The 27416-nt window shown below is 43.7% G+C and overlaps 2 protein-coding genes across 2 annotated transcripts; one reads left to right on the forward strand and one right to left on the reverse strand.

Annotated features, from left to right (window-relative positions):
- Window positions 1–525: 525 nt before the first annotated feature.
- Window positions 526–12755, reverse strand: ppp1r14ab (protein phosphatase 1, regulatory (inhibitor) subunit 14Ab). The gene is made up of 4 exons (XM_083679922.1): window positions 12544–12755; window positions 4777–4857; window positions 3892–3924; window positions 526–1805 (listed from the first exon to the last, which is right to left on the reverse strand). The coding sequence occupies exons 1-4, from the start codon at window positions 12739–12741 to the stop codon at window positions 1668–1670; spliced, it is 450 nt and encodes a 149-aa protein (XP_083536048.1). The 5' UTR covers window positions 12742–12755; the 3' UTR covers window positions 526–1667.
- Window positions 12756–15987: 3232 nt separating this feature from the next.
- On the forward strand, window positions 15988–25874 carry spint2 (serine peptidase inhibitor, Kunitz type, 2). The gene is made up of 9 exons (XM_083680816.1): window positions 15988–16636; window positions 17567–17737; window positions 19720–19791; window positions 21273–21323; window positions 21524–21685; window positions 23465–23515; window positions 24113–24283; window positions 24740–24781; window positions 25074–25874. Exons 1-9 carry the CDS (start codon window positions 16213–16215, stop codon window positions 25262–25264), a joined length of 1335 nt encoding a protein of 444 aa, XP_083536942.1. The 5' UTR covers window positions 15988–16212; the 3' UTR covers window positions 25265–25874.
- The last annotated feature ends 1542 nt before the right edge of the window (window positions 25875–27416 follow it).

The following is a 27416-nucleotide window of genomic DNA, read 5'->3' on the forward strand; positions in this document are numbered from 1 at the left end:
TCACATGCACCATTGAGCTGCCACTTCAGTTAGGATCATACTAAGTAGCCTACCATCACACCCAGGCAATAAGCCATCTTCACTGTGAGTAGCCAGTCAGCATCTACAAATAGAGTCTGTGGTTATCCCCTTTGCCGATAGGGTTCAGTAAAACAATGTTCTGACAGGTTGAGGAGGCTATAGTGACAGGTAGGCTTATTTATGCACAAATATATGCATAAATCTAGAATATAATATGTGGTAAATTACTACTCCGTAGGTCTATGCAGTCAGAAGAGGGCGCTGTTCACACCAAATAAACTCATAACATATACAGTGTAACCCATTGAATTGAGCCAATCAGATGATTCTGAATGAATTCGATCTAACGATTTATGGCTGTCTGTCAGAAGGGGGTGCCACTAATAACATCGCACATTGTCAATTTGGCAATCCAAATTGTCCACCGAAAGGAACCGCTGTTTCTTGATGAAGTGAAATTCAAATTCATAATTTATTTCAAATGATATACAAATACAACCAACCGACATACAACTACAAATGTACAAATCATGGTTAAAAATTATTTGAAGAAGACAACATTGTTAGGAAAGATTGGGAACCCGAGGCGGTAGGAAAATAGAGTACAGTAGTTGGGTTGTTCAGAGCCGTGTGCAGTAGACAGATATATATACATATATGGGCTATATATGACTTGGTGCACTCCACCTGACTGGCAATATATCAGCTCTTCATGCACAGAAATACAAATAGAGTGGCAAAATCTATCAAATAATACTGTATGGTCTCAATAAAAAAGGTGCTGTGCCATTGGTCTACATGGGCTTTGTGTGTGTGGAGTGTGTCGGGGATGATACTTTGTACCGTATGAAAGGCTGTGTGTCAAATTGAAACCCAAACACAGGCTACAATTTGTGACTGTAAAATTGTGAGCAGATAATAGTTTGGCCCCTGTGTTACTGTGGTAGCGTTCAAAGTGGAACCACAGAAGAAAACAGCAACAAGATATTAGCATTTCAGGTTTGTCATACAAACATGTTTTTCAAAAAGAATTTGCAGCATCTGTGTTGGGATATCACACACCCCCGACAGTTCTCCCCTATTGTGATGCTGATGTCACCATGTCAACCATTACTTGCAGTTTGAAAACATGCTATTTGTGACAGAGTCCCTTCAACTAACTAACTAATCCATAGAGGTGAATGAAAGCTCAGTAGTGTCGACTACCGACTTGCATTGGGTATCTATAGAGGGACAATCTTTGGTTCTGGTGAATGAGTGTATGCTGTTAAAATGAGGCTGTCATGACTAGTACAGGACGTAGCCGGAAGGGACTGTGTTTCATTCAACCAGCAGCCCAACACCTCAACTTCCAAAACAATGCAATTGCGTTGTAATAGAGGTCCAAACGTTTGCAGAGAATGTGTGGATTGTAAGTTCTGGGACTCCTCTATGCACTCAAGGTTTTAAAAAAATGTTTGTGTGTGTGTTTTAATGTTGAATTAAACATGTGTACAGAGCATTTAAAGTCCATAACAACTCCATTTGTGTGGCATGCTTCTCAGATGAGGTCCATAGCATCAGGCTGGTAGAGGGTGGGTGTGTGGGGTGTTCTGGGGTGGAGGGGGTACAGTGACATGTAGAACCAGAGGTCCTGGAGCGGGTCTTCAGTGCATAACCTCTCTGTCTGCAGAGCTCTGGCGGTTGGGGAAGATGTGTAGCTGGGTGTGTTCGATGCCGTCATTGTGGAGGTCCTCCTGTTTCTGCAGCCCATGGAGTTTCAGCACCAGGTCCTTAACAAACATCTGTGTGGGAGAGGGTCCGTTATCACAAAGCATGCTGGGATGGGAAAGGAAGGGGCCATGACACAAGGTGCATTGTTTGTAATGTAGTGCATTTCACAGTACAGTATAACAAAAGAGGAAACATAAAGGCATAGTTCAGGTTTTTCGACGCAAGACCTAATTTTCTATGTACTTGATGGATGAGTGTTGTATGCTCATCCAGACACTTTTTCGATCATATTGACATTCTTGTGCTTTCTTTGGCTGGCTCCTGTGCTAGCATTTAACCATACTAATGTACATGAATAGGATCACCTGTACGCTATATGTATATCACTGAAGATGTGTCCAGAGGCATCAGTAGACGTGCGTACACATCTTACACCCTGATTCTATCAGTGACAACCAGGAAAGACTGGGTGACAACCATGAAAAGTGTGGTGACTACTGGAGAGTCAGTGACAGCTCGGAGAGACAGTGACCAGGGCAGAATGGGCTGGCAACCCAATCTGTGTCGTCCACAAAAGCTGCAATGAATCTAATGGAAAGATCTCTCCAGGGGTGCCCGAGAGGAGGCGAGGATGAGCACCCCAGTCGGATGGACATCTCATATATTTGTATAGACACTCCAAGTAAGTGGAAAATTAGGTCTAACATAGAAAAACCTGAAATATATTTTTGTCTACCTCCGATTTTTTCTGTGGTTCAATAAACATTCTAGTGTGCCTGTGGTGTAATAACATATATTGTATGTATAGGTCATTGTTGTCCAGCAACTGCAAAATTATTAAAAGACAGTTGGCCTGCAACCTCAAAATGCGAGCTAGGTAACTGGTAAACAGTAAACTGCCTTTAAGTTTTACATCCCGGATAGCAAGCTAGCATTTTGTGGTTGCAGACCAAATGATTTTGCAGTTGTTGGACAACAATGACTGATACATATGTTATAAACAACACCACAGGCATATAAGGAAGTGCATTGAAACACAGAAAAAGCAATCTGAGTGAAAATCAGAGGTAGACAAATATAGGCTATTTTCCATTGAGGCTGATGAGGGGAACGCTCTCTTGTCCCGGGAGCGTCAGCTGTTTGAAACGTCATCCCGTGGATATCTATACAAACACCAACAACGCCCTTAGCATTCTAAAGCCCACAGTCAGAATACAAACACTGCCCATATAAACACCAACAACTGTGACACACCATATTGACATCTCACTGCCGCCCCTGCGCGTACACACACACACACACACACACACACACACACACAATTATGATCACAGCAGATACAGTATTTGAAACTTAAAGGGACAATACACTCCATTATCACACATTTGTAGAAGTTTTAGTTGAAGCCATGTGTAGATCCAACGAATGCCCCAACCCCAGATAGGCACTGTATTATCTCCTAATCTTATTTTGTTCTTATCTTTCCATTCATTTGGGGGTTGAAAATGGTATAGCTGGGTCTGCACAACCAATGGCACCGCATGGGACATGGACTCATATTGACTAAAGACTAGACTCTTTGAGGTCTGAGAATACCTGACAGACTTTTGCGTGTAATGTCCCTTTAAGTTTCAAAGGCTGTATCCGCTGTAATACAAATTTTGTGTGTGTGTGTGTGTGTGTGTGTGCGCACGCGCGTGTATGCAGGGGGGCAGTGAGGTGTCAATATGGTGTCAACAACATGCAAGGTGCAGGTGTTGAGTCATGCTGCTGAACGAGGAGGGACTGTACCCGGGTGACAAGGCTAGCATTGTTAGTTACAGTAACCCAGACACAGTTACATCTGTCCCTTGGAGAGGGAAGGAGGGGGCGATGGTGGGATAGAGAGAAAAGGAAGGGAAGGTAAGAGCAGAGTTAGCCACAGCGAGTGTGATTGTGCAAGAGGCTTGCCAACGCGTCGACAGGGAGGGGAATGTTCATCTGAGTGATACGTGAAATACAAATATCTACTGTTCAGCACACAGTCATCTCAGGAAGATAAAAGACTGCATCATGCACAGTAAAATAAAGCCATTAGTAACTTAAATATATATACTGTATATATATATACACTTTCAATTATTACTCCATTTTATGGTGAATGCAGGACTCTCTTACCTCTGTGTTTTCATTGCAGGTGTGAAGAATTTCCTGAGAAATGATAAAAAATGGATGAGATTTGCGATGCAGACATACTATAGCATGCTGCTGAAATGAAGTAATCCAACGCTAATGGAAGCTATGGTTTGGTAACACGTTATCTGGATAGCCCATCTATAGATGCTCTACAAACCATCAACAGACTACCAGGAACATGCATGTCTGATGATATTCAACAAGGAAGCATCTATATATCAACTTACTATCTACAGTCCATCACATTCATCCAAACTGCGTATTAATGTCCTATACTGTACTCAATATGCAACAAAGGCATCTGCCAATATTCAACTAACCACCTATATAAGTTATATATATGATCTACTGATAATCATATTCAGCTCTTAAATTGTCAACAGCAAATGTGATGACACTTTTACTCCCACTATCATAATCATACAATAGAGTACAAAACATTGGTTGTGGTTCAAACCAAAGACTTGAATCTCTATGGAATTGAAGCATGCAAAAGTCAGCAAACTACACAATGTGAATGTGCAAATTGCCTTGGTTATTGATAAATAATCATAATACTGAAAATTTAAGCATTTAGGTGGAGTGACAACTTCAAAGGGATATGACAACACAAAACATTTGCCTGTGATTACTTGTGAGTGTGAGGTAGATGGTGTTTGGGTGTGGTCTAATACCTTAAGCCTGAATGTGAGGTAGATGGTGTTTGGGTGTGGTCTAAAACCTGGAGCCTGAGTGCAGAGTAGATTATCTTTTGGTGTGGTCTAATACCTGAAGCCTATGTGTGAAAGAGATGGTGTTTGGATGTGGTCTAGTACTGTACCTGAAGCCTGTGTGTGAAAGAGATGGTGTTTGGGTGCGGTCTAATACCTGGAGTCTGTGCGTTCTCTCCTCGTCACTCTGCAGATCTAACAGTTCATCAATGTTCACCTCCTCCGGCATGTCTTCCTCCTGTGGGGGATGAGACATGGGGACAGCCACAACATCAGTCACCATGCTTACTGCTGGGAACCCTGGTGAGCCCAGAAGCAAATTGAATGCTGACATTAAAGTATTTAAAACCAAAGTGAATTCCCGGAAACCCCATTCCTGTGGGTCCCCCCCCCCCCCCCCCCATTTCCACCACTTTCTCCCTAAGGCAGAACTCAATAAGGAACCGATTTAGATACAACTGAAATTTAAGAGAACAAACAACACACAAATACATATTATAGTTCAAAGGCCTCCTGCTCCTTAAGGCTTCAGAAAAAGCATGATTATGGCTTTGAGCTAGGGAGTGTAAGGTGTGTGGGGTAGGACCTAGGCACAGAGAGGAAACGCAGTTGAAAGGCAAAGCCACTTTACTTTCATAAACCACAGAGTAGACAGGAACAGACTAGGAAAATAATAAACAAAAGGACTTAACTAAAACAACTACAGCATAAGCAAACTTGTTCCTCTGACATCACATCGAGGACCATGAGAGATTAACCTTTAACAAGTGTCAAGCTAGCACACTGGGAGTTAAAAAACACACAACTTAAATAGGACGGTCATAATGAAAATAATAGGATGCACCTGTTGTGCCTGAGTTGGTCACTGCCGCCCCCTAGTGTCCAGATGGAACCGTGGCAGGGAGCGGTCATTCTTGGGCTCATTATTTACATAAATGTATGTACATTCACATGATGTGATCCAAAATGTCAAAGAAACGCCAACTTCTATAGCGGGTATTGTTTTATCGGCTGAATAAAGTGCTGCATCTGTACTGCTCTGTTGCTGGCATAGGTTGCTGGCTGAGGGCTGAGGCGCGTTCCCGCGTGCTTCTCGTCTTGGTAACCCAGTGCACATACTCGATCGGCAAAAACCTGCCCGGGCACCGCCTTTGGCTCACGCGTTCTTCTGCCATTCTTCTAGAACACTGAGCACGTTCTGTGGGCGGACACAGCAAAATGGCGAGGAGGAAGTACGCAAATCGTTGGCGGGTTAGTGACACAAGCGACTACCACTGAAATGACTTCAATGTGTCCATCCCTTCTACAGTCATTGGTTCAGAGAAGGGTTTTTTTGCAGGGTTTTTGGAAGGCTTGCCATGTTTACATTGAGTTACATGATGGTACGGTAAAGTCTCTATGGGGCCATGTGTTCTCAGGGGAGTGGAGGAGAGTGCAAAACACCATGAGATATTTCCCAACCTGGAGCTTTCACTTTATTATATGGTGTGTGTGGTGGCTGTTGAGTGACTGGATGCGTGGGCAGGCTACTGTAAGCAGAACTAAGTTTTAGGTGGTTCCCATACTGTCATCAAGATAAACTCAAAGTGAAGATTCCGTGGAACTATGCAGGAACACACACACAAACAAACACACAAACCCATTTCCAAGACAGACAGATGCTTTAGAATGATGCAATTCACTGGAAATACCAGAATTGCAATTCACTGGAAATACTATCACAGATTATCTAGGAAACCCACCTCTGAAAGTAATCCAACCATCAATCAACCACAGTACAAAGAAACACAACAGAGGCAACAAGGGTGTGTGTCTGGTTATTGAGCTGCACTGATAAAACAGGATGCATGAGGCCAGAGAGAGGTCAGTGTGTGGGCTGTATACTGGGCTCTGTAGTAAGGTTAACGGTGTGGGGGCCGATGGCGACATCAATCTAAAGGTCAGTGGAGACAGGTCCAAGCAGGACCGTCAGTAGTGCTACCCAGGCATCCCTGACCTTTCTTTCAACTCCAAATGCCAATGGAACTTGGCCTCACACACACACACACACACACACACACAGACACACACACACAGACACACACACACACACACACACACACACACACACACACACCTGTTTGCATAAGGATTCACCCCCTTTTCTGGTGCACTCCCACAATGAGCTCAAATGCAAACATTTCTTCGACAAGTCGCAGACCAAGTGTGATAATAACATGGATGCCATTTCAGAATGAATCCTCTTATCTCAGCAGGGTCCCTCATTTCAACAGGGAATCAATGACATGCTGACATGCCCAGACACACAAGGACAATAATGATGGTGGTGGCCTGGGGGCGGTCCAGTGGTCTAGCAGCGCGGCCTACAGTGTACACATATGCCCATATCGGTATGGGTTTGAATCTGGCCCACGCTGACATACCCTCTCCTCCTTACTTTCCTGTCTTTCTCTACTGTCTCTATCCAATAAAAACAGAAAAAAACAAGAGTGGGACTACCACACTCCAAATTAATAACCTTCAAAAAATATATAAATGACAGTAGACAGTGATTGTTTTCTAGGAATTGCACCAGCATCAGACTGGTTGCTGGTTTGTAATGAGGAAGGCAGAGAGAGAGAGGGAGAGAGAGAATGTCAGTCACTGAGTCAGTCGGTCCAGTTTAGTGTCACTAGAACGCTCCAGGGCAGCCATTTAGTCCACATGACTTCCAGGCCAGTGGGCTGAGGCTGATGTGGTTCTTGCTTGGCTTGTCTCCGGGTTGTAGCTCTGCTGTGCACCTGTGCGTACTATCTAAATGCAGTATGTGTGTGTGTGTGTGTGTGTGTGTGTGTGTGTGTGTGAGAGAGTGAGTATATGTGTGTGTGTGTGTGTGTGTGTGTGTCTCTCTCTAGTGTTTGCCACGACCACCACTCTGATACAGCAAGTGGCCTGTCCCCAACTTCTGACATTAGAAATCAATAATCTGAAGATTGCTGGAAATTAAATTAATTGACAAGACACTTACACTTGCATATGTTTACCTACTGTATGCTGTTGTCTTTGTCTATGCTGTTGTTTAAGTGTATATCTTCAATAAAGATCTGGACATAACTAAATAACACAGATATGCAAAACCCATCTAGATCGATTGACAAAGGCATATGAAAAAAACTACAAAAATTATACAAAGAGTGAACCATCCATTTATTTTCCATATGAATACCATCAAGCCACTGAGATGGCAGGGCATCATGAATAAAACAATTGAAAAACAATCAATATACAGGAATCACTGACTCCATTGACTGCATTTGACAGTATATCCCTGAGGCACACATTTCTTCATTCTTAATTCAATGTCTACGATACATCTGATGTATCTGAAGAAACAACCCGGACTTCTAGAGGGATCTGAGAAGAAAACCAAGCCTTCAGGGCTTTACTCATCCTTCTCCACATCACCGTGAAAACGTGACTCAACTCAGGGAGAAGCGTTGAAAGTCCTGTCATTCCAGCAATGTTTGTTCACTCGCATCGGCCTTCGGAACCGACTGACGTTGGACAGACATGACATGTCTGTTAGAGCGTGGCTATTTATGTCATGCTATGTTCCAACCAGAGCTGCCTCTGAAATGCATGTTTCCTTTGTGTGTAGGCAAATCGAACATTCGTCTCCAATTAAGACCTGATTTCCTGGATTCTAACTGGATTATCACCTACACGGACGTTGCACAGACATCAGAAATGTTCTCATTGCCATATCATAGTAATAGTTGTTGTGCGTCAGTTGGTTTACACCGTGTTATAATCTGGTCTGTGTCATTGACTTTTGAACCTGCTTTATTGACAGAGGTGTTATCCAGCTTTATTGACAGAGGTGTTATCTAGATTTACCTCTCCATGCAAACTGCTAAAACCAGCATCCACTCCCAATACAGTCTGTCCTACTTAAAATGGAACCCATATAGTAAGAGTCTCTATCTCTGAATAATGGAACCTCTATAGTAAGAGTCTCTCTCTCTGAATAATGGAACCTCTATAGTAAGAGTCTCTATCTCTGAATAATGGAATCTCTACAGTAAGAGTCTCTATCTCTTTGCCGGACTCACTTACTCTCTCTCTCTTGCCCTCTCCATTTCTGACATATCTCTGACACACTCACACACTTCCCCGCACTCTCGCCATCTCATACCTTGTCTGTCCGACCCCAGATCAGGTCACCCTCTCCCTCCCTCTCTCTCTCTCTCTCTCTCTCTCTGCTTCCATCTCTCCTACTCTGTTTTTCTGGCTCAGTATCTGCTTTTCCCTGGGGATGGGCAGTATTTGTATTTGTAGAGGAAGTTAAGCTATGGTCTAGGCTTTAGCTCAGTGCAATGACACAGTTGTTCTAACACTGTGTGTGAATCCCATTGGTCACTCATCCATCTTGCTGAGGGGGTTGGCCTAATGCACACGCCTTTATAGGATTTCACACATATTTTCGAGTTTAATTTGATACATTTGTTTCGGGGGTATTTTAGTATTCTGTAACAAGATGTATTTAAATGTATTTTTGCTCACACTCCTATTTCTCTCTCTCTCTCTCTCTCTCTCTCTCTCTCTCTCTCTCTCTCTCTCTCTCTCTCTCTCTCTCTCTCTCTCTCTCTCTCTCTCTCTCTCTCTTTATGCTGATGTCAGCGCTCTTCTCTTGCTGTTGGTACAGTGGGGGAGTTGTGTGCATTAGCGGCCATTTTCCTCTCCTCTCACCCCCTGGGATTAAGGCAGAGCAGACAGGGCCCTGCCGTCAAACTCAAACTCACTGATGATGGCCTGAAGGCGGAAGCCTTTGTCTAGCATAAACATTTGAATAAATGATTAAAAGAAATCCTTCAAACTCTCCCTTTGAGTGCCTACCGTCTACAGGCATGTGCAACTCAAACAAGTCGCAGACACACCAGACATAGCTTGTAGGTTTAGATCAGAGCCGAAGCATATACTCCCAATACATTCCAACTGCTCATTTGAAATGCTCTTATTTTATACAGGACAACCTTTGCAAATGAGATGACGCATCGCAAGGGATTTAATCCTGTCACCAGAATTTCTAATCAATAAATGAATATACTGTAGTCCTGAATTCCTACGGTAGTCACCACACATAGACGAGCCAAGGACATCTGCTTATACTGCAACTCCACAACAAAATGTATCATTTTTGTATGCGTCTCATTTGCATAAGCATTACAATTCAGTGAGATTCCCAATAGGTTAATCCATTTATCACTCTAGATTGTGGGCGGTGCCCCGCACGGATCCATTTTGGATTTTTGTTGTTGTGATACGACATATTCCTAGTTATATATCTGTTTATAATTCTAGAACAGTGAATGGATAATAAGTTGTAAAACCAGTAATCGTCTGAAAATGAAAAAGGCACATAGAGTATGGTTATTGGTTGCAAGGGTTCAACCGTTGCACAAAACAGACAGTTCCACTCTAAAGGGCTCAAAATGTTTGTTATTTTTTTCTTGCCCAGTTTGCTTTGCAGGGTTACGTAACAGGCCGTCACATCTGTGGCTTAGTGGGCCGTGACGACCCCTAACAGCTATGATGGCTGGATGGAGTGGTGACTATATGTTGAATATGGGATTAAATCTGAAAAGACCCCCACTCCGGCAAACAGACAGACAGGCAGACAGACAGCAGACCACTCAGTCATGGGGTCTTAATCTGGGGGTCAGTGATTGAGCGCTTACACAAGACTAATGGTCCTTGATAATGGACCAAGCGATGCGCTACATTTAATGCTCAGGGGCTGCAGCAAAAGGGATAGTGATTGTGAAGGGGGAGGAGGGGCGATCAGTTGTGTGTGTGTGTGCGTGTGTGTGTGTGTGTGTGTGTGTGTGTGGGGGGGGGGGGGGGTCTCTTTGTGCTCTTTGGTGACATATGGGACCTCTACTTCCCCCAAGCCCCCATTCATAAGAATCCCCCCCGGAGACAAGGATGTCATCAATCAATAGTGGGATAGATTGGATGGTTAGCGTGGTCCAGGCCTGGACTGGGGGGGTGACAGACTGGGCTTGGCCCTGACAGGAAATGAGTCTGGGGGAGATCTAATTACATTTTCATCACACATGCCGCCCCGCTCTACTATCTCTACTATCAGTATGGCAAAGTCATTAACAGACACACAGCTGTGTGTGTGTGTGTGTGTGTGTGTGTGTACGTGTGTGTGTGTGTGTGTGTGTGAGAGAGAGATTCCTTTCTTTTCTTATGACCAATATTAAGATTTATAACCCTACTCTTCCTAGCTCCCCTGGCATACTGTTTTACTGTCATTCCGCTCCCTGAGATTCTAGAACAGACACAACAAAGGAGTGCCCCTCCTGACAGCCTCTCTGTCTCTCTCTCTCTCGATGTTATTTCTAGGAAAAAGAAGAAACCCTCCCAGAGGACAAACTCAAACGGGCTGTGGACATACGACACCACGCACGCTGTGACCGCGATTAGCAGAGCGGATACATCACCAGGGAAAGGCTGCCCCGTGACGGATCAACGGCAAGAAATAACCATATCCATAACAGCTCCAATCCTATCCCTCACCATACAATCACCCACCCTTGCCCCACCTGGCCCAACGCCCCCCAACCTCCTCCCCACCCCTGGCCCGTGCCCTCCCTGTTGGTGCCACACAACCCACCAGGGTCCCCCAGACACCCACTGACTTCCTGTTGTGTCAGAGAGCTGACCCTTAGCCGGCGTCCATGTAAGGCAGCAAGCTGGCCGACCACAGCCCAGAGTGCTGCATGTGTGTCTGGAAGGGCATGTTCCAGTCGGACCCCTGGTCTTTCCCATGTCGCCCCAGGGAAATGCCCTTTCCAATTCACACAGGAGTGTACTGACCCCAAATGTCCCCAAAATGGCCACCACCGCTTTCTCTCACGTACAATGTGAGGGCTGTGGCTATCTAATCTCTTTTTAGGCACTAAGTCATTAACATGTGAAATTTGATTTGTCTCATTTTGTCTTCAATGCCGAGTCCATTTTCCTATGTCAGGGGTAGTTATAGCAGTTGTATGTGCTTATATACGCTGTTTGTGAAGTCTGATTGATAGCCTAGCTGACTGGAGTTACCACCATATATACCCCTCATAACGAAACATGCACAACAATCATTGTGAACACAATGAGGCAAAAGTCAGGCAAAGGTCAGTTACTTCTACATGTTTTGGGGGTAAGAATGGAAGCTAAATAATATATGCCATTTAGCTGACACTTTTATCCAAAGCGACTTACATTGCAGTGAGTGCATACATTTTTCAGTATATATGGTCCCTGCGGAAATCAAACCCACAACCTTAGCGTTGTTAACGCCATGCTCTACCAACTGAACCACAGAGGAGAACCAATGGCAGGTGTAAGGGAGGTGGTTCGGTGGACCATGCACACGTGATGAGTAACCTGGAGACCTGAGTTCGAATCCCATCTCAGTCACAAAGACACCCTCCTTCATTCGCCCAAAGCCATACAGAGTGTTGGGAGGAAAGAGGCAGCGATAAAAATGGATTACCGTACAATTGATGACGGTTTCCCTATTGACATCCCAGCTGGTGTGTGGGACACTGAGGTCGCTCAATATCTGGGGATGAGAGCATGTTCTGATCTGTAGCTTAGTTTCATTGTCATCTCTATGAAAGTGAGGTAGCTGTTCTGTTCTATTTGAAAGATGATGTCCCATTGAAGCAGGCAACGCGTAGCCGGCGGCCGTTGCTGCTGTGTCATTCACTGGACGCTGACGCAAGGCTGACTAATAATAAAACATAAAACATAATAAAATAAAAAAATCTATCTGACACGGTTTACTATTACCACCACAATGATTCCCATTCACTGTATCATAATCTTATTTCATGATCCCTTCATCTAACGGTGTGAGTGCCAGTATTTGAGAGAGGGGACTCACCCTGCCCAGATAGAGCTCGTCCAGACCACAGTCTATCCACTTCTCCACGTCCAGTCGTCTCTGCAGCTCCTTTCTGTTGTACTTGACCGTCACCCGAGCCTGCCTCTTCTGCAAGCTCAGTCCGGGATCCCTACCTGCACCCCTGCTCGGAGAGTGGACTTTGTTTTTACATCGCCTACCGACCCGGTTCGCTGCCATGTCCACTGTGAATAGCCGGACACGTGGAACGGCTGGTGTTAGAGTGAGTGCGCTGCGCTATGGCGATAGTACCATGCCACTGGTAACCCGTTGAGATACCATGTCAAAAGACACTGGGTCCTAGTGCCACCCAGGTGGAGGGAAACCCATCTTGCCTATCCCTCCCTCTATCTACTGGTAAGGTGATGACAGGTGCATGTCGATATGCGTTCCTGACGTTTTTAAAAGGTAAAAACGTAATTGAAGATGGCTTACTGACATGACTGTGTACAAGCAATTGGCCTTTTCAATGTTTTATTTGAATATGTTAGCCTTTTATTTGATTTTGGGCTACAGCATGCTATCTTGTGATGGGTCACCAAAACGCCAAACGGGAATGTATTGTCATTTTCAGGGGTTTTCACACTGAGTATAAATTCTATGTTGTGAGTTTACAGTCATGAGAGTCCTTCCTGTTGATTGTGTAAACACAGCTAGTAATCCCAGCAGTCTATCCATACCCGGATGAGACTCCTCCTATGTGTGTCACATAGCATCAGCGTGATGGATCGAAGAGGTGCATGTGTGAGTCCACCACCATCCCCACCAGCTCTTACACCACATTGCTTGCTCGTCTGCTTCCATCCCCGTGTTTTGCCCCGTGGTTTGCTTCCATCCTCGTGTTTGATAAATGTGACACAATCTAATAAAGGGTAGTACACCAAATAATGTGGGAAAAAGGCTAAAACAAGGAAAACAATGTGCAAACTAAAAAGGCTTGAATCAAATCAAATTAAATCAAATCAAATCTAATCTAATTAAATCAAATCTATTTTTATTTGTCACATACAGCTGTAATTAACAGAGTGAAATGCTTTGGGATCTTGCTCCTCGCTAAACAACAGTCAACAACAATCAACAATCAGTAATACAATATAATATAGTAATACAAAAAAAGTGACAATAGTAGTGCATAAGGGTGTAGTGTAAGTAGCAGCAGTAATTTACAGTAATAGTGCAAAGACACACTGAATGTAGTGGCAATAATATCAGATGTGCAAGAGCAATGTCTACTGATCAAGGTGGGGTGGGGTGGGGTGGGGGGGGGTAGTATTGAGCACAAGTTCAAGGGGGGGTTGAAGTAGTGGTGGTTGAGCAGGAGGGTGGGGGGCAGTTGAGCAGTCTAATGGCCTGCGGGTAGAAACTGTTCCGGAGCCTGTTGGACGCATGGTCTGGATGCTCCAGTACCTTTTGCCAGAAGGCAACAGGGAGAACAGGGAGTGGCTGGGGTGGCTGGGGTCCCTGATGATCTTCCCAGCCTTCCTCTTGCACACCTCCCAGAGTAAATGTCCTGAATGGCTGGTAGTTTGAGGCCTGTGATGGACTGGGCCGTTTTCAAGTTTGTAATGATCCGGGTATCCATACCAAATTTCCTCAGACACATGAGGAAAAACAGGCACTGGCGCGCCGTCTTGAACACAGAGTGGGTGTGGTGTGACCATGTTAGCATTGGTGATAGCAATACCATTACACAAGCAAAGCACTCCCATCGATCATGCACAACTCTTGGTCATTCGGGATGGTTGTGGGTCACAATCCTGAATTTGTTTTCAGCCAAACGGGCAGCCCCTCACTGAGAGAAGGGTCTATAGAATGTAACCACAGCAGTCCATGATATCAACATGATCATTTTGAACATATTTCAAAACTATGCATAGTTCGTTTACAAAGATATTGTTTACCAGCAGAGTTAAATGACGCATTTCTGAATGGTATCCTTCAAGAATCAAAAGGTATATATGCTATCATTCATTGAAATGACAGTAACGACTGCACCTTTAAAGGTATAAAGTGTACTAAATCATTTTAAGATCTATTTACTCCATATTAATCTACTCTATATGCATTTGAAGGACTCGAGGTGATCAGTAATGAAGGATCAGATGGTGGTATAAGATGATGTTTTTATTGACAAGACCGGCGCAGACAAAACAAGCACAAAAGCAGCAGACAGGACAGATGCTTGGGAGAAAGTTCTGGATCAGCCATTTCTCAAAGTATAATTCTGCTGTGCATTCTCAGTTATACCTGGTCAGATTTAGCAGGTAACAGGTTTTGGGTTTCAAATCAACAATGAGCTGTTTACACAAATTTCTTGCACAGTGCAAGTCACATGCAGCCGTCTTATCTTGCCCTTTGTCAGGCTCTGCGGACCACAACCTCTCCAGGTCCAACGAGATAACATTAAGGAGTAAAACATTTCTCTAATTAATGCTGGACACCTGCATAAGACTTCATCCACAAAGAGGCTGAGTTCTGTTATCAAAAGTTAACTACATAGTTGAAGAAAATATGTCAAACAGAGCAATAGTATTCAAATACACCAAAGTCAGAATCACTAAAGCCCTGCTTGTATATTCTAGGTTTTATTTACTTTCAATGGCTGTTGGGGCACCAAACTCTTAAATTGACCCATGACTACTTTTCCGCGACTCTTCACATTGTACAAGAGAGTGCACCAAAATGCAGAGCTCTTAGAGGAAAATAATCTCGAAGGACTCTTCTAGGTCTATACCCCCCTCATGAGCTGTCATGACCTTTGTAAAACTTTCTGTGGCTACGGACCTGGGGGTGGTTGAGTTATTGATACCAGTAACCATACGAACCTGGAGGTGGTTGAGTTATTGATACCAGTAACCATACGAACCTGGAGGTGGTTGAGTTATTGACACCAGTAACCATACGAACCTGGAGGTGGTTGAGTTATTGATACCAGTAACCATCCAGTTACCAGCTAACATCTGGGATCCGAACCAGCGACCCAGCTATCGCCCCAAATGACAACCAGCCAGGCAAGTGGTGAGTGCAGGCAATATCAAGAGAAAATAGAATGAAAACTGCCTAAACTGCTTACACCTCTTTGTTGGCTGCTTTACTTATGCACCTCCAAGAGGGTGCTGTCACAATGTTGATGTATGACCATCTGGTCAGACCACAGCAGCATCTGTTTAAAGGCAAGACTCTTGGCTGCCCTCTAGTGGGCGAATACAATGTAATGGCCTTCGAATAAAAAGCATTTCCTAGGGAATACATACCGGCGACTAAACCACAACCACATACGACGGATCCATAAATAATGTTTGAGTCAGTATCTGAGGAGGTTGATAGAATTTCGTACTGGAGATAGTTGAACAAGGAACTTTTCGCACATTTTATATGCCGTCACACCCACAAGGAAGAGAGGGCGGCTTGTCAGATGGATAGTGGGAGGGTGACATGACACCTGTAGCTGCGATGTATTCAAGTCACCAAAACGCAATCGCTTCCATAAGGAAGTAGTCTTTCAACCTCTTCCAGCTGTCGAGACTTGGGTAGGCCTACGCGTGGTTCATATTCAACGAATTGCTGTTTATTCAAGTCAATTCGAATTCAAGACGAAAAAGTTCGTCGGAAGACTTGTTTACCTGTACAAAGGGTTTCACGGTCGAAGCTATGGCGCAGGTGTGGTGCGGAGGTGTTTTGTGCCTACTGCTCGGGGTTCTTGTGAGCGGTCAGCTCGATGAACAAGAGAAACACGAGTGTACTTGGATGGATCCGGAACTAGGACAAGATCTTGACCCGAAATCCCTCAATGCCGGGGCCACACACCTGGCTCACCTGCGGGAGATAACAGACATCTCGGGGTGCAAGGAGGCTTGCTGTAACCATACAGACTGCCAGATGGCCTTGGTTGGACACCCGGCGGATGGACCGTCCGACTGTTTTCTTCTGAGCTGCATAAAACATGGGAAAAACGTTTGCTTTCTGAAGCCCAATACGCAGTTCAGTGTCTACCGTAAAAAGGTCCAGACCAAGCTCGCTGCAAAGATTGAGGTCGTAGGCTATAGTGTACCCGTTCAGGAAGGCAACTCAACAGGTAGGCATGTTTATCTTTCTGACACTGCCAATCCACCTGTCTCAGTTCTGTTTATAAACTCCGTTTTCAAAAACCAAGCAAGGTCTCTTATATTGCAATTGTATCCATGTCATCATTTGGGGGTCAATATGTCTGACAAGACAGGGTAATGTAAAAGAGGACCATTCCTCAGCTATAGCCTCTGTTTATTGACCAAAAAGGCATACAAATTTCACAAATTTGGTGGTTCAAATTTCAAAACTCCACTTGGTTGATCCTGGAGTCAATAGCCACATTGACTTCTCACAGGTCAGGGGATGTGGACTGAGCAGAGAAAGAAGGAAAGAGTGAGCGTGTGTTCAGTTTCTCAATGGGTGCGTGTGATTTGGACAGGAAATTGGGACAGGGCACAAGAAAGAATGCAGTATAGCAACCTGTCCCATTTTCTCTGGAAGTCAATGATACTTTCTCTGGCCCATTGTAGTCGGTCCAGTTTTCCTTGTGAAAGACAGGATTTATAGTTTTAAAGGATGGAAAGTGTTAGGTTTTGTGGAGTGATAATATAGTACGTAGGCCCATGTGATATGAAAAATAAAGTCCCAGACATCACTTACAACATCTGAAAAGGAATGCAAACTTGTCTAACGCACATTTGTTTTCCCTCTTTTGGATACAGTCAAGTCGTTTGGATTGTGTTGCTGTCAAACTTGTTCCAGTGTTGTTTTTGTCCGATGGGCGGGTAGATGCAGGTCCTTTGTGTTGCTCTTTTCCATTTCCACCTTCACCAAGGTCTATGTAAAGCATATGGAAATACTCTGTATGATGTTGTTAAGTAGTGTGTTGCTTCGCAAGTACACTTCTGGGTATTACAGAGACAATGTTTTGTTGTGTGTGTGTGGTGTCTTTGGAAGGGAGATAGTGAATGTTCTTTGTGCCTCCTCTCTCCCTCAGATAAGTGCCTCATGTCGATGGTCGTGGGTCCCTGCCGAGCCGCCTTCCCTCGCTTCTACTATGACGTCACCAACCAGACCTGCAAGGCCTTTGTCTACGGGGGATGTAGCGGCAACGGAAACAACTTTGCCAATCGGGAAGAGTGTGAGGGCTCTTGTGGTGGGGTGACAGGTGAGATGTCAAGCTACAGAACATGTCTGATGACTCCCATGTCAGGGGAGGATGGATGGATGGATGAGTAGACAGACAGACAGACTGACTGATTGACAGTTAGATTGTGTTACTCCTCTCCAAGGAATGGGGTTCCGTTCCTCTCCAAGGAGAAACTGGTTTGTCAGTGCAGCAAGATAATAGAACAGACAACATTCAGCAGTATCTCCTAGCATGTGCACGGTCTCCCACAGGGTTCCATTCCTGCCTCTGTCTCTTTCTTCTCTCTGTCTCCCCTTCTCACACTCAAAGTAGAGTGGATGGCCACGGTCTTAAACATAAAGCACAATATAGTCCATTACTTGTTTCACTCTTGTCCAAGCCGTGTGAGACCCAATGTCCCTGTTCTACCCAATGTCAGTGGAACGTGATGTTTTAGTCAACAAATAGTCTGAAATGGTTATGGACGTCTAACCCAGCTGTGACGCAGCCGGACGTGACCGTGTTGAAACCAACTGAGAGTCACCAACAAGTGTGTTGAAATTCCAACCGTGTTGCTTTAGAGTCTTTGTAGATTGGTATGTGACTATTATTTTCTTACTTACCCTTAAAAAATATTTTACTTCTTACTTCCTCTTTCCCATGATTATTGTAAAGGGACATTTTAACTATTCTATGTTAATCAGTATTAGCTCCACTGTGAGCTGAGCTGTCACCCTCTGTGTGCTTATGTATGATCAATCGGCCATTGTTAGGGACAGGGAACATTCCAGAGCATCGAAGCTACCTCACGGCTAATGCAACCTGACACCATCAGAACCCGGAAGATAATCTTGTGTCTGTGTGTGTGTGTGTGTGATTGTGATTGTTTGTGTGTGATTGTGTTCGTGTTTGTGCGTGCATGTGTGCGTGCGTGCACCATTCCTGTGTATTTCCTATTTCAAACACTGTGTTTCTGTCATAAGCTGGGTGTGTATTGTTTGCATAGCTCTGCTGTACTCATACTTGTGACCAAACTGGTTAGGTGACCTCTGTAAGATGAGACTGTCTTCATGTGGGTTTTTCTGAGTCATGCACTGTGTTTACTAATCTCTAAATGATGGCTTGGTTAAAGGATTAATTTAGTTTAGATAAATGTATATGCGATTTTAGATATGTGATTGAGATCAACTACTTCACATTAGGGCTGAAACGATTAATCAAAGAACTTGAGTAATTCGATTACAAAAAAAAATCGTCTGCCTTGAGTATTATTATTTTTTCCATTTTTTGCTGGTACGTTTACAAACATTTATCATTTTTAATATAGTATTTAAAAAAGCAATGTTATTGCAAAAAATGTTTTTAATACAATTAATCGACAGAATACTCTATTACCAATATACTGGATAGTTGCAGCCCTACTTCCCCCTAGCTCAGACTGACACTCGTAAACAAGCAGTGGTCCGTTTCTGGCTGATGTGACCAGACAGATCACATGGTCTTCCATTGTAGTTTCTAACTGGCCTGTGGATAGACTGGGAGGTTAATGGGGAGCAGTTCAAGAGTTAGAGAAAAGCAAAGGTCTGATCTTGAGTTGTTCAAATCAAACAGGCGAATTTAACTTGTGTATTTTAGTACTAAAGTAAAACATAAATAAACAAAAAGATGACGAAAGGGAAATGTTATCTTTTAAACTCCAATTGTCCAATTGTTGTGAATGTTTCTCAGTGTTTGGGCTGTTAAGTTCCCATGGTGGTACCTGTGGTACTGTGTTATTGTGTAAGAACAAGATTCTTAACATTCTGCAGTCTCCATCTTCCATCAGATTCTGACTATACAAAGAGTCACGACACGTACAACTATCCTGTAGCTGCAACCCATGACTCCCAGAGTCTACAAGTTTCGCTCCATATCTGTTTATTATTCGTTTTAATCCATGTCAGAAAAAAACGTTGTGTTTTGGTATCAGTGGAGAGAGCCCACAGCTGCGTCATGTGACCCGTTCTCCCCCCTCTTATCAGGTACTGTTCTACCCAAGGCCCCTCCTCCCCGACCTGTCCTCAAGAGGATGGCTCTGCCTCTACGTGTCCAAGGTAATATACAGCACTTTGTGTTCACCAACTATAGTAGATAACGCTATTTCCATAATAAAAGTAGGGAAGATATGCTATCACTTTGTTTGATATCAACTGTGTCTTTTGGACTTGGACGTTAATAGCGATATCATGATCGGCAACATTGTACAGTACAGCGCCGACCTTGTGCAGTACACACCAGTAAGGATGTCATCCGATGGTTCCTTACCCTGAAAGTAGTCCCTGGGCCAGGATAAACAGTAATCCATGGTTCAGAGTTGTTTAAATAGACACTTACTTTAGTGGAGGACATGATCTATGATCTATCGTCAATGTCCCATAAACATTGCTATTAAGTGTGAGATCTGAGTGGGCTGTAATATAATACTCAACAGTTCCACATTTCATAAAGGGATAGTTCACGATTCTACACTTTACAGTCCGATGGTTCCTTACCCTGAAAGTAGTCCCTGGGCCAGGATAAACAGTAATCCATGGTTCAGAGTTGTTTAAATAGACACTTACTTTAGCTAACTTTAGGCACGGCTAACAAAAAAAAGGCGCGTGGCCGATTGTTTGTTATTAGCATAGGTAACGCCCCGTAAACACTATATAAGAGCAGGAGTGGAGGCACGGGATTTGACCGGCGTGTGTGTCGCCTAAGTTCAGGCTGTAGAGTATTGCACAAATCTCAAAACAGTGCTCTTGGCAATCTGAAACGGCTCAGCAGCCATTCATCCGTCTCATCAAATAGATCTGTGTGATCTCTAAAAGCGCGTTCTCTGCGTAAGGCCTGGATGGCCAAAGCATCTAAGAGCAGTATGTAAGCTATTCAGAAGCTGAACACACGCAATATCAAGGGTTTTTATAGTCTTAATTGGGATCAATGGACCAATAGTATTTCTTTAGCCCACAAATTTAATAATCCAATCTTTATAATTACTCTAAAGCATATGATAATCTAAATTTGATTATATGGTATATTTTTTATGTTCCTCAAAATTAAAACGTATGTTTCCTTGTGTTGGACAAACAATTTGTGGACTGTGAAAACAAGATGTTTTTTTCTTATCTTGGTAAGAGTGCTCTCGACCGCTCGTAAACCCGCTTGCCCGCTCGTTTTACTTAAGAGAAGAGCAAAAATAAGAAAACATTGATGAATCCCAGAAATCAATGGGTACTAACAAAATAAGAACAAATCATGGATACGAACAAAAATAAGAGGAAATTTGTTCGTATATCGTTTCCTGCATGAGGCCCACTGTTCCAGTTGATATTAGAAGGCCATGATATACACCACACACGGTGGCTATCTCTAGGGAATTGACTTGGAGACAAGCTCAGAATCCCAAATATACTCTGTGTGTTTGTCACTATGACCATGTGGAAATGAATCTGTCTTGTGATATCACACCAGGGGAGATAGCAGTGAGACAGTTCCTGATTGGCCATGTTACCATGTTCTAACATATTGATGTTATGACTCTACCATGTTATAGCTGCCGGTCCTGAGGGGCTCCTTCCCAAGATGACATCGTCTGACTTTGCCGGCAAGTTCTCTATATCGCTTGCTTCTGTTGGTGTTCATTTCTTCATGTCTTCCCCCTCGTCAACGTTTTTGTGAATTTGGTGAACGTTTATTCTTTTCCATCTCTTTCTCTCTCTAGTTTTTCCATCTTTCTATGTTTGAGTGATGGCCTTGTAGCCTTGTGCAATCAGAGCGTTTGACCCTGTTGTTCTGTCCAATCAGATCTGTGCCAGGCCAGCCCCAAGGCCGGGCCCTGCCGCGCCTCTATGAGACACTTCTATTACCATAGCGACACAGGCTCCTGCAAACCCTTCACCTACGGCGGCTGCCGTGGAAACAAGAACAACTATGTCACAGAGGAGGCGTGCATGAAGACCTGCACAGGTGACCTCTCACCCTATCGTCATGCCATTCACCATTCACTCACCAAAACACTCTGCAAATGCATTCAAAGACTTCATATAGTCACAGGCTTGATTCAGTTATGGATGCAGTAGATACAATGCCCTGCGTAAGTAATGGGACAGTGAAGCATTTTTTCTTCTTTTGGCTCTTTCCTGAATTTCCCCCTGGGATAAATAAAGTTTCTATCTATCTATCTATCTATCTACACTCCAAAAGTGTGGATTTTAAAGTTAGGTTAAAGTAGATATTCTCAGCTGTTAGTTGATGGTATTTGTGTACATATTGGTTTCACCATTCAAAAATTACAATCCTTTTTATGCATAGTCACCCTATTTCAGGGTACCCAAAAGTGATGCGACACTTGGCTTGACAGGTGTTTCTGGGTTGTTAGATTTAACTGGTTTAGTTCCATCATACAATTTGTGCAGTCAAAAGGAACACTCTAGGAGGTAGGCGTGAATGTGTCAGAGACTACCGTCCGCAGAAGACTTCTCCAGCAGAACTACAGGGGCTTCACTTCAAGGTGCAAACCACTAGTTAGCTTCAAAAACAGGATGGCCAGGTTACGGTTTGTTAGAAAGTACCTACAAGAGACTACAGAGTTCTTGAAAACGGTCTTGTGGACAGATGAGACAAAGATTAACATGTACCAGAGTGATGGCAAGAGTAAAGTGTGGAGAAAAAAAAAGAACTGCCCAATATCCACACCATCTGTGAAATATGGTGGAGGGGCTGTTATGGTTTGGGCTTGTATGGCTGCCACTGAAACTGGCTCACTTTTCTTCATTGATGATGCTACGGCTGACAGCAGCAGCAGAATGTATTCTGAAGTGTACAGAAACATCTTGTCAGCCCAAGTACAAGAAAATGTCTCCAAACTCATTGGACAGCTTCACCTTGCAAAACAATGACCAAAACATACTGCCATAGCAACTAGGAAAGTGGAAAGTGGATGACTGGCCAAGTCAGTCTCCAGATTTAAATCATTTTTACAGATGCCTTTATCCAAAGCGACTTACAACAAGTACATTTGTCTAAAGTAAGTGAATCATCTATACATCAGTCATAAGAAAAACAAATCTGTGCTTGGGCCAGGATTACTTTTTTTTAATTAATTAATTTTGTATTATTTACAGTAGAGAAACTGTACAGGGGGGTAGTGGGGATGAAGAGGTATTTAGGAGATGTAGATGATGTAGCCTGAAGAGATGGGTCTATGGTGGAAGATAGATAGTGAGATGGGTAAATCCTATTGAACATGCATTACATTTGGTGAAGAGTCCTCAAAACAAACAACAACTGAAGATGGCTGCAGTACAGGCCTGGCAGAGCATCACCAGAGAATATACCCAGTGTGGTGGTGTCAATGGGTCACAGACTTCAGGAAGTTATTACATGCAAAGGATTGTCCATCAAATACTTAACATGAGTGCTTAATTTGGACATTTGATAAATCTACCCCATCACTTTTTGGTACTCTGAAACACATAAAAAGTGCTGTAATTTCTGAATGGTGAAACCAATATGTACACAAATAAAAGATGAGAATCTTTTTTTTTTTTTTTTTTTTTTTTTTTTTTTTATTAGAAGAAAAAATGCTCCACTGCCCCATTACTTACGCAGACCACTGTATAAGACCAAATGCTAACATTCACAGTAGACTGCTCATACATACAGAGGTTACTGGAGATACAGTACCTTCTGAACAGCTCTTATTAGTCATGGCCTCTAACCTCTCTCCATTCCTCCCCTCTCCAGTGACCGTCATCCCTTCCGCTAGGACTGATGACAAGACCCCGGAGTATGCAGGTAATGGGACAGAGTATGCAGGTAATGGGACAGAGTATGCAGGTAATGGGACAGAGTATGCAGGTAAGGGGACAGAGTATGCAGGTAATGGGACAGAGTATGCAGGTAATGGGACAGAGTATGCAGGTAATGGGACAGAGTATGCAGACATGATCTCAGGATGGCTTCTGGGGCGGTTCTATGCTGATCGCACACTGTTCTCTACTGCCTGCCTGTTCTGTGGTGTTACCACCACTGTGGGGCAGCACTGCCTCATAGGCTCTGCGGTAGAGTGGAGGGAGGAGGCGGAGGAACAGCAAAACGGCAGCTATTCTGGCATCAGCTATTACAGCTGAAGCGGCTGTGTGTCTTCAAGCACTTGGAAGGAGCAATTGGCTTTCCACTGTGTATCGCTTGTTACTGTATTCGATTCCATTTCTTAGCCCAGCTCCAGTGTGAAAGTTTGTCACGTGCATGTCAACATCACACATTTTTCTGTCATGTCGGTTTGGTTTTGAATACGCTCCTCCAGACATGGTAGCGTCCCTCACGGTTGAAGCCGGCAGGCTTTGATCAAATCTGTCCTGACTCGCTTTCTCTCCCACCGTCCTCTCACAGAGGCCTGCATGGCTCCCTCTGACCCGGGCCCCTGCCGCGCCGCCATGAGCATGTTCTACTTTGACCCCAAGACCCAGTCCTGCCAGTCCTTCATGTATGGAGGCTGCAGGGGCAATGACAACCGCTACGGAACCCTGGAGGAGTGCAAGGCCCGCTGCACCGAGGACCAGGGTATGGACACACAACTCCTTAAGGCCACGTTTGACTCTTTGAAATCTTTCTTTCTGTGTCTATTTCTCTGATCAGCCCACCGTTGACATGGTCCCGTAATATCGTTATTCTGCATGACAGAGCCTCGTAGATATCATAATCACATCTTCGATTAGCTTCCTGAATTAGTCTCAAGATGACTGACACAACGCATCACGATGAGACTATTCTAGGAAGTTAATATGAGCTCACAGCTAGGATACCTTTGAGGTTTGTCTGCACAAAGTTATTCTATTTTGGGACCATATCAACGATGATAAACCAAAAAAAAAAAACATTTTTGGGAGTAAGATTCTGCAGTGTGATAGTGGAAAAATGGACAAAGATGATGAATTGTACTGTACACATTTCAAGCGGATGCAGCAGCACAACCTAGGTGATAAATAATCCTCTGTTCTGATGTCATCATCTTCGCAGGTGAGCACGGGCACCGAAACGGCCGTGACCGCTTGACCCCAGGTGAGCTTCATCTCCATGTACTGTAGCTAGCATAGGTTGAATGTGTTCTGTGGTCTGTGTTCTGAATACATACAAGAAGCAAAAGCTGTCAAAGGGACTTTGAGAGTTGGATAGTTGGGATGTTTGGGTGGTCATACAACTAAATGAACCATGAATGGATTAGATACGATAACAGATGGATCACTGGATAACACGAAACAGCAAACTAGACTGAACATGACAGATTCAATGGAAATATCTCTTATACTAAAATAAATCTGTCTCCCTCTCCCTCCCTCCCTCCCTCCTCCAGCCTTCTTCCTGGTGGCCACTCTGGCAGTCATCTCAGCCCTGCTATTGGTCAGCCTGATCCTCATCACCCTGAGACGCAGCAGGCTGCAGCGCCGCAGTTCCCTAAGTGACAAGGAGGAGCTGCTGCCCTCAGAGCTGCCCTCCGAGGAGCAGATACCTCAGGACCCCCTCCCAGAAATGGTCACGGCCTGAGGAGAGAGACCCCCGCCCAGCACCCCCCCCCCCCCTGCTCCTGGGAAGGTCCATGTCATACAGTTGCTCACCTCCACTCTCTTCACTCCAGCTATGGTACCTGACAACACCGGGCTCTCACCCGGACCCTGGGATTACTGGATATATCTGCTGGCCATCGACGTATTTTGTTTTGCGATTATTAGTTTGTTAAGAAGTTATTTCATTACTAAAGTAGGCTAAATATCTCCAATCATGAAATTGATGCTGTGGCTTTTTGCCTAAATAGCCACCGTCACTCATTTCGTAGATTTTTAAGGAGAGTTTTTGATTGCTGCACTATATCTAATACATACAGACTTGTGAGGAATGTTTTAGATTTTTAGAATTGTTTTTCTTTTCAAATGATGATGTTTTTATTTGTATATGGGTGACAGGACCCCTGTTTATATTGCACTAGCACCAAACACTTCTCTCTCTTCCCGTATAAAGTCATGAAATCCTGAAATGTTCTTTGTTTCTCTGATAAAAGACGATCTTCACCTCACCAGATGCTTCATGTAAACAGAGCCCTTTATTCGACCACTCTATGTGTTTATACAATAAAATGGACATTATTTTAAGACACTTATACTTGTGTGTGAGTTTTCATTTTTGAATTCTTGAAATACCTTCCCAGCCATGTAACCACCCACCACCACCTCCTTCTCACACCCACACATGCATGCGCGCGCGCGCACACACACACACTTCCTCCTCCTTTTGTAAGAAACATTGAATGTGGCTTTAGAAACCTATTTTCAAATAAGAGAGCTCTGTGTGTGTACTGTTAGCTGTGACATATGATGTACAGTACTTGAGTTGGTATCCCAACCACTGTGAACACAGGTAAACACAGCTAATTACTTACTTGACTATTTAGACATGTCACTTGCTTGAAATGGCTAAATAATTAGTCCTACATTAGGCAAACTAGTTCTCAATGACCTGTTTAAATAAATGTAATAAATACATAAATAAAGGTGAACAAATAAATTGATAAAGGCTATATCTTCTTATAAGGACGGTACTTAAATTCAAACATTAATTTCATTTGTACAACATGGGTCACAACCATGGATCTATATAGATCATTGGCCACAACTGGAAAACATATTTAGGAGCCACTGTTCTGTATCCTATCATTCAAGAGGCGTTGTGGACACTGTTGTTTGGTTTCTCACCACTAGAGGGCAGAGGTGACTGTGGTTCATAGTTCTTACCGTGTCCTCCCAACTCAGACATGTTTGTGGGCGCCTTGTATGGTTATCATATAATGATGTAGAATAACAAATCATAGGATAGGATTATGTTATTTTGAGTGGATTTGTACATACAAGACTTGTGTCTAAAATGTGTCTACTTATTTTTAAATGTTGCTTGGTAATATACATCTCAGAACCTATGTATGCATATAATTCATGACCATACATTTGAAAAGGCCTTAGATAACCTCTTAGTTTTCCTCTTGATAATCAGACGTTAGGGCAAAATGCCAGATTTTCAAACATAATTTTCATTCTGCAACAAAATGGCCTAATTGAGGTAACTTAACAACTTAACTGGTATGAATTGGTTCCAGGCCTTGAAAGTGGTTCCGATTAGAGTTGATATACTTAGGTACAGCTCTGGAGTGGGTGTGACCACCCAGGGCTCTGTGTTGTGTTTCTGTGTGAAGTTTACCTTCCTCTTCGCTGAACAACCTCAATACAAAGCAGCTGGGCTCCTTGACTTGTGTCCTTGAGCGTTGAAAAGCTAGCTTTTTGCTGCTGAGAACTGAGAGCTCTAAAATTAGGCCCTAAAGACAAAATCATTAGCTCATTTCCTAACCATGTAACTACCCCCCTTCTCCACACACACACACACACACACACACACACACACACACACACACACACACACACACACACCACACCACACACACACACACACACACACACACACACACACACACACACACACACACACACACACACACACACACACACACACACACACACACACACACTGCAGGTCTGCTATAAGTCAATGAGATTCTGACACAATACTTTCCATAAACAGTCAAAATGGATGTTAGGGGTACAGAGGGTTGAAATAAGGGACAAACACAGACGATGGGATGAGAGGGAGGAGA

The sequence above is a fragment of the Argentina silus genome (genome assembly GCF_951799395.1).
Source record: "Argentina silus genome assembly, chromosome: 11".
NCBI classification, from domain to species: Eukaryota; Metazoa; Chordata; class Actinopteri; order Argentiniformes; family Argentinidae; genus Argentina; species Argentina silus.

What these genes read in the sequence shown, in the direction of transcription:
- spint2 (XM_083680816.1), top strand. Translation starts at nt 16,213, where the DNA reads ATGGCGCAGGTGTGGTGCGGAGGTGTTTTGTGCCTACTGCTCGGGGTT. An exon ending in GTGCATGAAGACCTGCACAG is followed by an intron (nt 21,686 to 23,464) that starts GTGACCTCTCAC and finishes TCCCCTCTCCAG; the next exon opens with TGACCGTCATCCCTTCCGCT. An exon ending in CCGTGACCGCTTGACCCCAG is followed by an intron (nt 24,782 to 25,073) that starts GTGAGCTTCATC and finishes TCCCTCCTCCAG; the next exon opens with CCTTCTTCCTGGTGGCCACT.
- ppp1r14ab (XM_083679922.1), bottom strand. Translation starts at nt 12,741, where the DNA reads ATGGCAGCGAACCGGGTCGGTAGGCGATGTAAAAACAAAGTCCACTCT. An exon ending in ACGAGCTCTATCTGGGCAGG is followed by an intron (nt 4,858 to 12,543) that starts GTGAGTCCCCTC and finishes CATCCCCCACAG; the next exon opens with GAGGAAGACATGCCGGAGGA. An exon ending in CCTGCAATGAAAACACAGAG is followed by an intron (nt 1,806 to 3,891) that starts GTAAGAGAGTCC and finishes TCTCCCACACAG; the next exon opens with ATGTTTGTTAAGGACCTGGT.